The sequence below is a fragment of the Ipomoea nil genome, unplaced genomic scaffold (assembly GCF_001879475.1).
Source record: "Ipomoea nil cultivar Tokyo-kokei standard unplaced genomic scaffold, Asagao_1.1 scaffold1421, whole genome shotgun sequence".
Classification (NCBI taxonomy): domain Eukaryota; kingdom Viridiplantae; phylum Streptophyta; class Magnoliopsida; order Solanales; family Convolvulaceae; genus Ipomoea; species Ipomoea nil.
The window spans coordinates 5,892,728-5,905,798 of NW_017617849.1; the positions used below are offsets into that span (position 1 = coordinate 5,892,728).

At 32.2% G+C, this 13,071-nt stretch overlaps 1 protein-coding gene across 1 annotated transcript; it reads left to right on the forward strand.

Moving 5' to 3' along the window:
* Positions 1 to 7,782: 7,782 nt before the first annotated feature.
* On the forward strand, positions 7,783 to 11,492 carry LOC109187295 (transcription factor JUNGBRUNNEN 1). Its single transcript, XM_019337472.1, has 4 exons — positions 7,783 to 8,121; positions 9,694 to 9,989; positions 10,685 to 11,129; positions 11,181 to 11,492. The coding sequence occupies exons 1-3, from the start codon at positions 7,914 to 7,916 to the stop codon at positions 11,123 to 11,125; spliced, it is 945 nt and encodes a 314-aa protein (XP_019193017.1). The 5' UTR covers positions 7,783 to 7,913; the 3' UTR covers positions 11,126 to 11,129; positions 11,181 to 11,492.
* Positions 11,493 to 13,071: the final 1,579 nt, after the last annotated feature.

Here is a 13,071-nt window from a genome sequence, read left to right on the forward strand (position 1 = left end):
CCGATCATACTCAGGTGCGGCGTTCATAAAAGAGGAAATCGCAATGCATCTTGCTCAATGCAATAATTGTCATTATTCCAACTTGCCAGAGGCATATGCACATGTTTTTGACTCAACTGATTAGTGAGACTCGATTTTTTATTTTTTGTAACAAATTTAATTTTATAATAAATTGAGCTACTCATGCGAGCTACTTTACTAAATCTAACAATATTATTTATTGGCGGGCTACTCCACTAAATCTAACAATATTATTTATTGAACTACTAGGCGAATGATGAGTTAGACCATTTCCCAAATTTAATTAATTTAACAAGTTTTGCCGGAGCTAATTCATCAAGAATCAAGATACACATAGTCCTATTGCTTTCTTCTTCCCTTGCATATATTAAAACGAAGATTAAGATTAAAAAGTTGCTATATATACAATATTAAAGAAAAAAAAAATTGAAACATTCTTCTTCAATTCCACATATATGGGTATGTATACACATTCACCATTTTTTCAAGCTATGCAATTAATCCACCAAGAAGAATGTTGCATAGACACATTAAAACTTTGACATCTATTCTGCACATGCAAGACTTTATAGATACCTTTAATGGATCATTTGTCTACAATGATTATTGAAATTTTTTAAGGAATGTTTTGAACTTCAAACGTACATGCAATCGTACTACAAATATGGGCATTGACAAATTACTTATTTATTAATTGCATAGGCCATTTGGCCTTAGTTCAACCTAGTTTCAATGTGAAAGTAAGATAGATTCCTAATATATTTCGAGAAATAATTGATTCTTTACGAGTTTAATTTGAGAAATAGTCTTTTATCATGATTAATCTATTTAGTATTAATTTGAGAAATACAGAGTAGTATATTTAAATTGAGAATATTTCAACCCAAAGATGTGAACATAAGTATTTGAATGACACTGACTCTATTACATTGCATTATCTGTTCAAATATACTTTCTCAATCTAATGAAGAGTCAACTCTCATGACCTTCCACATAAGAGAAGTCACTACATGACATCTGAGCACAAGATACTTAGCGTCAATTTTGGAACCTAATTGCATGAAATTAGAAATTCAAAACTTTAATTACACTTCTTAAATTAATCTAATGAAAATAGATATTAAGTTTATTCTATACTTTCTTAAACTATGAAAGACCAAAGAATTAATACCAACCACCAAGGTTTGATCCTGTGACTTTCCCTCAAAGGAAGCCACAGAGGTACTATCTGAACACAAGATGCTTGGCGTAATCTAATTACACTTTCACTTAAACTTTAAGAGCACATTCAACCATCCCAATCCCCATAATTATAAATTATATATACCATTCTTATGATCTTTTGGTATCGATCTCTTGCAACACTTTTGGTCTATACTACAAAGAGGGTAACATGGTAAGAGAGATCACTTAGGTGTTGAACATTTTTTTGGGGGGGATACATAGGATATTAAATAACATAATAAAGAAATTATATAAATTTTTAATAAACGACGCCAATAATATTAAATTATAATATATCTCATTAGGGTGAGCCAAAAATCTGAAAGCTATGTTAGGAATTTTTAAATTTAAAAGTCATTATCCAATCACAATTCAACTCATCTGAAAATATGTTTTGTCTCATAATGAATATGCGTGATGAAATTAAACTCACCCGATCATTACCCAATCACGCTTCAACAAGCTCATAATGGGGGTCGATGTTGTAGATTTTTCGCAGTGGAATTTTTTTTTTTTTTTTTTTTTTTTTTTTGAGTCTTGTAATTTTTCCCGTCAGAAGGAGAAATAAAGGGGCAATGAAGAAAATAGATATTGACCAAGCAGAAAATTTCCAGCAAATTCTTATAAGAAAATTAAAATTGAAATTGATTTGATATCAGGGTACTGACAGTCCAGACATTGGAAGTCTATGCTACCCTAAGGGATCGTTTGGTTCACGGAATGTCAGATTACCTTAGGGAATGTTAGATTGCTAGGAATGTTAGATTCCTGTGTTTGGTTAAAATTGGGTATGTAATATAATCATGTTTGGTTCAGAGTTATCTTTTATTCACACACTATAATATCCTTAACATATTTTCATATATTTTAATAAATTTAAAAATTAAAATAAATAAATAAGATAACGGTATCATATATAATTACATGATTTTAAAATATTAAACTTGAGAAACAAAATTATTTTATATGGTAACCTAACATAATAAAAATAAAAAATATATAATTACAAAAATAATTATATATATATATATATATGTGTGTGTGTGTGTGTGTGTGTGTGTGAGATAAACTAACATAACCAAGGTTATCTTACATAACCTTAGAAATTGAAGGGAATCACATTCCCTTCAAAATCCTATTTGGAGGGAATGTGACGTTCCTGAGGAATGTTAGATTCCCTTAGATAATATGAACTAAACATAGGAATGTGAGCTTTGCAATGTCACATTCCCTTGGTTATATTATATAACCTGAACCAAACGCCCCCTAAAAGTCTTTTTCAAGGAATTTTCTTCCCTCCCACAAATGCTACTTCGAACTTGAAACCAATCTTTTATTCACTGTATTTTTTTTTTATTTAAAAAAAACGATTTTATTTATTATGGATATGCTATTTATTTAGTACCTACAGAAAAAAAATGAAAATTCAATTTCAAATTTCTTAAGTAATCTTTTACCTATTTCTCTCTCACTTTCAAAAGTGAACCCTACTAATATATCATAATAATATTTGTAATTCAACACAATTTTTTCTACATCTCCGTAATATTATAATAATAATAATAATAATAATAATAATAATAATAATATTATTATTATTATTATTATTATATTATTATTATTATTATTATTATTATTATTATTATACAAATAAAAAGAAAAAAAAAAGTATTCCAAAACTGCCAAAATCTTGCAAAAGTTAAATTTGCAAGTCTTTCCAATTTTGAAAGACTTGCATTTGGTAAAAAAAAAAAAAAAACTCTGGCATGGCACACTGGCTCGCCAAAATGCGATTCCCTTGCTTTTAGCTAGGGATGGAAAGAGACTTATAATGAATTTCAAACACCTACGAATTTTGGTTTAATTAAATTGAAGAATTCCATACAACGCTTTGAATTTTATAAACAGAGACATAGATGTGACAATGTTTGGTAACATAGTTAGTTTATCAGTTTATTTTATTTTATTTGATCACTATTAGCTGTTTGACTTGGTTAAACAACTAATATAATCGTTTGATTAATTAATTTTTGTAAGCTTATTATTACTTTAAAATATTAAAATTCAAAAAGTTGTTCAAAAAAGGTTTTTTGAGAAAATCATTTTGCATGTAATCAGCTATCAGCTAACAGATAACAGCTAATTTACAAAACATTTTTCTACAATCACCTAATGCTATCAGCTAGTCAAATCCACTAACTCAATCAGCTATCAGCAGTCAACTAACAGCTTTTTACTAAACACCCCAGAGTTAAAAACTCTTCACATATGGTACGATGCTTAAATTTATATATTATTAACTTTAAATGAATACTTACATATATCAATATCCTAGACATTCGAGTACATTTACCACCCACCAATGACCTTGTGGTCTGTTGGCATAAAGTGACTCTCTTAAATGGGAAGTCATTTTGTGTTTCAATAGGTGGAGAAAGTAACTATGAATAGATATTACATTGTAACAGAGATACTAGTATTCCAAAAATAAATAAATAAAAAATAGTACATTTACCACCCAAAAGAATTTTTCATTTTTCTATAAAAAGTTAAAAACAAAAACATAAAATGCATTTACTTGTACACTTCTTTAATTTGAAAATAGATAATATAAAAAGAAAAATTAAAGAGTTGAAGTAAATGCACCCTAGAGCATCCTCAATAATGATGTTGGGCGAACAAGTTGATTTTACACAAATAATATATACATATATATATATATATATATATATATATATATTAACAAATATTTCAAAAATATATATGCCTGCTCAAATATATAATTCGAAAATTGTATATACATACATATATATATACACACGCAAATAATGTGGTCTTTTATGACTTTGTGAATCTCATCAAAAAAAAATAATAATAAAGAAAAAAATTATTGGTGCGCGAAACACCGTGTGTTTAAAGTAGTCGCGAACTAGCAACTATTTTTTTTTTTAATTTAATTGTTTTTTCAACCAAAAATCCCAACAGATTTTCACTCTATTAGTTTATATATGTGAACTAATAAAAACAAGAATATATAAACAAAATTCAGTTGGAGTTAGTTGTTGTGCATTTGGGGAGATAGTGTGACGGGATGGAGTGTGAATAGGGAGAGTAGAAACCCTGTTTTAGTCAAAAGTTGTGCACCATATTCTATTGTTCTGGATATTTCTAGATAATCAAACTACTGGACTTGGACCAAATTATAATATTCGATATATAATGGAGTAATTATTATACAATATGTTCCACGTACATTCATTATTTTTTCTTGTATCTAATTTACTTTATTACCAATATGTGGTATACGCTATGTTTCTATATATGGTGTCATGCTATTGACCCTAACATATAAATTACAATTTATAACGTACAAGTAGCGATATTTTTTTAAATGAGTGTAGTATCTTGTATTTAAAGGTCACGAATTTGATCTTTTCAGTACATTTTTGTTGAACCTATTGCATAAGGTTTTTCTAATATAATATAGTTTACCTCTCCTATTTGATTTGAGAACTATTACACAAGAGTGGTGCTTACTCAGTACACACTCTCAGATAGTGACTACAGACTTCACTCGTCACGTACGCAAAAAATAATAATATATTCATTTTGTTAAGGTATTCTTTAGCTAGTGTATTGCTCTGTCCTTCACATACTTGATACTCCTTTTGGCATACAATAATAGAATGTATTTTCACCTTTGATCCTTCAATTATGATGAACTTTTAATCTTTGTTAGTCAATTTTGACCTTATTAACATATGGGATACAATTTTATAATAAATGACCGCATTATCATATTGGGTGTGGATGAAATGACCTACGTTTTTGCTTCTAACCCAATTTATGAGCCTTGCGGGAGGGAATCTGTAGTGTGGCCTCAAGGTTTTTTTTTTTTTTATTTTTATTTTTTTTATTTTTTAATTCTTAGCTTTTAAGTAGCGAGATTATTTTTCTCTAGCTACTAGTAGCTATTTATCGATCTCTATTTACATTTTACTTTCTCAAAACCTCTTTTAATAAAAAGAGTTCAATAATGAACCTGAAACCGTACAGACAATCCACGAGCAAACACAGAATCTTTACATTAATTACCAACTGATATAATTGAAAAAAAAAAATTGAGATAAACTCACCATTATACCAAAAGTTATAGCTAATAGTGCCGGCTTCTACCTAACAATTCTCTCCCCACTTGTCAGCCTTAATTAACTGCACGATTTTATTTCTTCCCACCAACCCCCTAGCTACCTGGTGCTGGACTTAGCCCTTCATCGACCTCCGTCCTGCAATTCTCCCTCAAGCCCTTAACCTAGCTCTGATAATACTTGTTAGGATTAAACGTTTATCACTACAACAGAAGCTATAACTAATAGCGAATGCATAACTTTATTTTATTATATCGTCACATCTTCAAGAAATAAGTGCTGGACTCAACATAACCATTCACGCCTCTGACCAACAATCTCTCAGTTACTTGTACTGACCTCCCCCAAACACAAACATGTACAATACTACGAATATGAACAACGTAACTGTTAAACAGTAGATAAGGTTAACGTTGTTCTCGACGGTAAATTAAAAACATGGAGTGTTCAAATGAAGAAAAAGAAACATGAGACGTGGACGTGAACGGCGAGAATAGTATTGCCAAAATTTTGTCGATTATAGTTGTCGGGAGCGTCAGCCGTGGATTTAAGCAGCAATTTTAATGGGGGCACGGGTTGTAGAAAAAATAAATAATAGTGCTTGACTTGTATAAATACAGATATGATTCCAAATTAAAGCTAGCGAGTCTTCAGGTCTATAATGGAGGCAAGATAAGAATCTTTATTTAAAAAAAAAAATTAAAAATTCCTGATGTTAAATGGGGAATTGGTCAATGGCTGTCTTCCAGACACAATTCTCATTCGACCATTGGCGTATGTGTAAACAGTTGTCCTCTTTAATGAAGGTACTCGTTTGATTGGTGTTGTGTTTTTTGAAAATTAGGTATGTACAAATTGACATGGGAGTGGTTGTTTTGATTAACAATTTGATTTTTTTTTTTAATAAAAAAGATAAATTTTGTCTTTTTATATATTCAGAATGAGTAAAGAGTGAATAAAAAATTAATTGGTAAAATGTATTTATAAAATTAGAGAAAATAATTTGAAAGGATTTTAAAAATGACTGATTCAACGTTAGAAAAGTATGTAAGTTTGGACTTATATGTTATTAAAATGTTTTCTTTTGCACATGCACACTACACACTAATCACTGGTTTGGTGTTCTTTGGAAATTAAGAATGGGCATTCTTGATTTTTTTTTTTTCTTTTTAATATGTTGAAAGAGCTGGGAGGTGAGATCAAGTATATGACTTTTTATGTTAATGTCATATCACATTAGTTAAACTTTATCATGTGATAATTAGTTGAGCATGTTTTGGTATAGCATATTAGTTTATGCATGTCTTAATTAATCTAATGAATTTAGAGAATGGTCCTCGCCAAGATTAATTTTTAATAAGGTATTTTAATTTTGATACAACAGATATAATCAGGTTTGGATTCGAGTTTAATGTAACAATTAAAACATAAACATGAGTCTTTTAACTTCCAAATTTATTCAAAATCTGATTATTACATACTTAAACATATACGCATTATTATCAATATCCAACTTATCAGATATTCAATTTTATGCGGCTAGTTACTATCCCTAAACAAAATATACCTTGCTAACTTTCTTCTTGTCCTAATCAACATCATATCATCCAAGTCAAACGGTATGCCCACACTTGTGGACTTTACTTTTCAAGTTTATACTTTTAACACTTTGTTTTCCAAATTTTCAAAAGGTCCTCATTTAACTTTCAAAATACTTTATTTATTTTGCTTAGATGATTAAAAAACTCACAATTATTATTTGAGAGTGTATAAATTTTGTTTGCTTCTCTTGTTTAATAGCTCATAATATAAATCACATAAGAAAAATAAATCACATTAAAAATACGTCGTGTGATAAACTCAACTAAAAAATATGATACGAGTTGAACTTATAATCTTTTGATACGAAAATTATACTTCAGGGTTACCCTTCGGTGACTTTCAAAACACTTGTAATTCTTGCCTTTTGATGATGCATCTCCACGACACTCCAATGACTTCGTCTGCTATAAGTTATCTGTTATCCAATTAAATATTGTTAAAAAATCACCAAATATTCAACAATCTCTGAATTGTCAGCAAAATATTATATATATATATATATATATATATATATCATAATCAGGTGCGAACTGACCTTACTATAATTAATCAGTGAACTTTTGAAAGATTGCACCACTCTTACTATACTATTGCACCGCACCCGAATCCAATTGCAACTCAAGATCCTCTAGGCATGTCTAAGAGTGGTTGCGGTGCAATCATTCAGAAGTTCGTCGGTTAAGGTTGGTTCTCATCTGATTATGAATATATATATATATATATATATCAAGAAAGAAAGACAATAAGATCATTCATTCGTTGACCCTTGACTACTGCTGCCCTTTTGTTTTCTATTTAAATAAATTCCTATATATATATAGTGAGCATCTAGGTGATGATGAAACTCATACTCATAAGATCAGAGAGCACACTGCACGCATGATTACATATAATAATAATATATAGAAAAGAAAGAAGATGGACGCAAAAAAGATGGCGGTGGCGGCGGCGGCGGCCGTCGAAAAGGATGAAGATGAAGAAGTCATACTGCCGGGGTTTCGGTTTCATCCCACCGACGAGGAGCTCGTCGGATTTTACCTACGACGGAGAGTGGAGAACAAGAGAATCAGTATCGAACTCATCAAACAAGTCGACATTTACAAACATGATCCCTGGGATCTCCCAAGTAAGTATATAGACACATACGTATATATTTCTTAACTTTGTTGTCTCCAAAAAACAAAAACCCTAAACCCCCTTTATGAAATTCAAATCAATTGTTACAATCGAGATGGTAATAACTCTTCAATCTAGCCAATTAGTATTATAGGTTGGTCGGAACAATCAGCCAAATTAATCACAAGATTACAAGTTTGATTATTAGTTGAATTGGAGCGGCTATTGGTTTTTTTACGTTTGAACCGGTCAACTTTGAATAACCTAAGCTGATTTATGTCATCCTTGCGGCTAAGGTCACAAGGTGCCGAAGCAAGGCTTAGTGTATAAAAAAAAAAAAAAAAGATCTTTTGGGATATCATTATTTCAATAAAAACACACTTTTATGTGTAAACATATACTTCAGTAAAATTTTCAAGACTTGAACGAGTCACAAAAGTAAGATGATATGAATCAAAAATTCAAAACCTTAATTGTATCACAAAAACTAGTTCGTGTAAATTTGACCCGAATCTTATATCATTACCCAACATTTCTATCCGTAATTGATGTGAGACACATCAAATTGGATATGCATTATATTTCATTAGTTGCATGATAAGGTTCTTGATCCTTATCATGGGTGTGGAATGATATTGGTGAACAGTGCAATTCCCTGATTAGGAAATTAAAGTGATGATGATCCTATTACGAAGTATATTATAGTTGTTGGTTTTGTCGTGTGTACACGTCCGATGACCAGATTTCGGGCAGTTTGACTGTTTCATTGTTTATAGGGATCAGTTACTGTCATAATTGGTGTGTAAGTTTTTGAATGACAAATGGGAGGACAAAGGGCTAAGCTCCAACCAGAAGAAATCACCAAACCTATTTTAAACAATTAATGAAAATGACTTGGGAGGTCATAGGGTTCATTTGACTCAGCTGCCTTGTCTGATCTTTCCCCACATTCATAATTAGTGTACAAGAAACCACATGATAATAATGAATTAAATATGGCCCATGTGGAGTGTTCATGCCAATAGGGTAGTCAATACATGCATACAAGTTAAAACTACACTTAATATAGTTTATATATTGGATGGCCAGTAAAATAGTTAGCTTATCAGTCAATTTTAACTTAAAAAATTAATATAAGTATTTGGTTAATTAGCTTTTTGTAACTTCAAAATGCCAAAATTCAAAAAGCTGTTTAAAACAACTGTTTTAATTAGCTTTTTGAGAAAAGAAATTATATCAACCAGCTTACAGGTAATTTACCAAACACTTTTGTACCATCAACTAATGTTATCAAGTAATTATACCTTCAAATTAACCCAATCAGCTAACAACTAACAGTCATATGCTAGAATTGCTACAAAGGTTAGGACAAATCTCATCAAAAGCAATACTAGTAAGATGATTTTAGATTTTAAGCCAGGTCATTTTTATAATGTGCTTTTCGTCTAAGTTTTTTTTGCTATACATTACTACGTACAATTAGTTATTCATTGTAATTTATTATATTGGTTTACTCTATTGTAACAATTGTTTAGTTAAATGGCTAACCCTTTGACTTGATTATTGACATGATGAAATGAAGAGATTGGGACTCATGTTGGTGACAAGGAATGGTATTTCTTCTGCATCAGAGGGAGGAAGTACAGGAACAGTGTGAGACCTAACCGGGTCACCGGATCCGGGTTTTGGAAGGCCACCGGGATAGACAAGCCGGTTTATTCCACCGCCGGCGAAACCCACCTCTGCATCGGCCTCAAGAAATCCTTGGTTTACTATAGGGGCAGTGCCGGAAAAGGAACCAAAACCGATTGGATGATGCATGAGTTTCGCCTCCCTCCCAGACCGGCTGACAAGAACAATAACATCTGTCAAGAAGCTGTGAGTCTATATATATTATATTATTTCATTATTCATTTAACGTTAGTTAATGCCTAATTCTAATTCCATCCTCGTGTTTAATCAAACCTTAATTTATGTGTATTATATTCTTGATCCGACAAAGTCATTAAATGTGTCTGTTGGGATGATCATCATCATTAATATTCATACTCTGTACTGTTTTAAGTGGTTGATCTGATCAGATCACTTAATATTGATAGAAATGGTTAACCTCCACACTTCTTGGATTGGGTAATGATAATCGTCAATATTGACCTGGTTCACACAAAATCTTATAAAAAGATATGGGCCACTGTACTACCTCTTGAAAAAGTAAACAAAACTATTTGATTATTGGATCACCTAATACTCTTTAATTTCAAAAATAATATTCAACGGAGTTATAAGTTACAATATATTCTACGCAAATGTATAGCCCTAGATAATTCTAACATGGAAAGTTGTCATCACATGAGCACATTGTTTGATTTTAACTAGTTGAGAACTTGAGATGTGTCCCGAAATAAAATTCAACTGTTTGACCAGAGTTCTGTTTTGTTGACCGTCATATGGTATAGGGTTTGCCATTTACATACAATATATGATTTTTTTTTTTTTTTTTGGGACGACTAAGGAAACTTGTAGTCACTACTTCAAAGTGTGTATTAAGTAAATTTCGCCTTGTAACATGACAGGAGGTTTGGACATTGTGTCGAATCTTCAAGAGGACAACAAATTACAAGAGATGCATGCCAGATTGGAGGCAGCAAACAAGCAGACAGAGCACGATTGTGGACAATAATAATGCAAGCTCCAAAACCTGCGGTTTCGACTCCAAAAACGTCGTGAATCTGAAAGACATGTCAATAATGCAGGTGACCAAGAATGAAGCAGCAATGGCGGCGGCATCAGCCCAGAAGGAGCAAAGAAACCAATTCTACGTAGCAAATGATCAGATTTCCATGGCGCTCTCCTCGTACTCATCCTCGTCGACCAACACCACAACATTCTGGAACTCTCCGAAACTACTAGATAACCATCACTTCTTCATCGGAGAGAATCCACATTGGGATGAGCTGAAATCGGTTGTGGATTTAGCCACTGACCCTCAAAGCTTCTGTTACAGCCATACGTAGGAACATGTTCTGTCCGGTTCGGGTGTGGACCGTTGGAGTTGGGGATTTAACTTTTTGAGAGAAGACGAGGGGAGGTTGAATGCTTTGAGTGGGATTAATACCTAGTTGAGTCGAGCTTTATACTGACTATACTGAACAAATTTAATTAGTCCTAGCTCCCTCTCTTCTAAAATGTTTTTTTTTTTTTAATTTAATTAGGGCTGACATCTATATACATATTTGTGTAATAAAAATACTAAGTATGTAGTGGTTCTCTTATAGATTGATGATATTCCATCTCAATCTATGGTAGAGTGACATCATGTCATGATCTTATTTATGAATAATATATAGGATGATAGATCAAATATTTTAGTTCTCTTGTATATATAGTGTTTATATATATGATCTCTTGTTATATTATGATAATAACATATTATTATTGCTCGAAAATAATAATACTTTCGGGTAGCTAGTAGGTGCAAGTTACACATGAACAAGAATTTACTTGATTTTTCGATCATAAAAATAACATATACGGCAAAAACTTACAAGAGGTGGAAGCATGATTGGTTGCATACTACTTAGAGGTGGAATCTTCTAGATCTTCCTATTTGACCCGAAAACAATCGATCTAGCCATAAGTAAGTTGAAGAGAAATCGGAGTAACCTTCAAGTAGTAACGACCTAAGTTTTTCTTATTACTTAAAAAAAAAAGGTTACATCAAAATTTGATTTGTATAAGCATAATATAGTATGTTTTTAAGTAATCATACCATATTATTGAACCTTATTGTCCTACATGTGGTCTGTATGCGGAGGATGTGCTTCATACACTGCTCACCTGTACACTAGCTGATAAAATATGGCGTGCCTCCAATCTTACCCCAAAAAGCTGAATCCCCAATCCAAGCCCCCCTCCCCCCCCCCCCCAACCCCCCCCCAAACAGAGCATGTGGGGCTGAATCCCCAACCCAAGTCCCCCCCCCCCCTCCCTTCTCCCCAACAGAGCATGTGGGGCTGAATCCCCAACCCAAGCCCCCCCCCCCCCTCCCTCTCCCCACAGAGCATGTGGGAGGATGTAAATCACGGTGTCAATGGGTTAGTAGACAAGGCCAAATGCCGGTGCCCACAAGGAATCTGTCCAATTTGGACATAATTCTCACACTGTAACCGCCGAATTTTGAACCTTGATCTCTTACCTCAAATATTATCCACTAAACCATTGAGCTAAACCTGTGCAGGTGCGTGCCTCCAATCTACCAATCCCTTGCGCAAATGGTTTGAATAGCACGGCTTGGATTGAGCTATTATTTCTCTCTTTAGCGAAACTTTGTAATTGGGTATCGCAGGACTCTTTCTTGTATTGAAACACTATCCCTCTTGACTCTGTATTGGAGTTCTTGATTTAATCTATTATCTTTTCCCCTAAAAAAAAAAAAAAAAAAAAAAAGTAATCATACCATATTCATAAATATGTATTTCATTTTGTCTCATATAACTATTAGGGAAAATGACACTTTTTCCCCCTGAGTTACATACTTATAGCACTTTTGACCCCTTAATTATTTAGGTAAGCACATTAGTCCCCTCAATTATTCTAAAAGTGGTGGTTTTTCCCCCTGATATATTAAATTGACATTTCTACCCTTAAAGTAAATATTTTATTTATTTTACTTCTCCAACAAATTATTGCGTATACGTAGGGATGACCACGGTTCGGTTCGAACTGAACCGGACACTAAAGCAATCGAATTAAAAATTTTCGGTTATGATTCAGATCTATAACCCAACATTTGGATTTCAATTTATTAAAATTATGAATCAAACAAATTGGATCCTGAACGGCTGAACCGTGAACCGGGGGTTCTAGATCCGGTTCGCGATTTTGAACCGTCTTTATTTTAAATTTTTGTTTTTTATTTTAAAATAGCCTAAATTCAACAATAAATGTATTTTATTTTTTA

Bases quoted from the DNA above. Each gene is read 5' to 3' on its own strand.
- LOC109187295 (XM_019337472.1), top strand. From the start codon at position 7,914: ATGGACGCAAAAAAGATGGCGGTGGCGGCGGCGGCGGCCGTCGAAAAG. The intron at 8,122-9,693 runs GTAAGTATATAG...GATGAAATGAAG, and splicing joins TGATCCCTGGGATCTCCCAA to AGATTGGGACTCATGTTGGT. The intron at 9,990-10,684 runs GTGAGTCTATAT...GTAACATGACAG, and splicing joins ATAACATCTGTCAAGAAGCT to GAGGTTTGGACATTGTGTCG.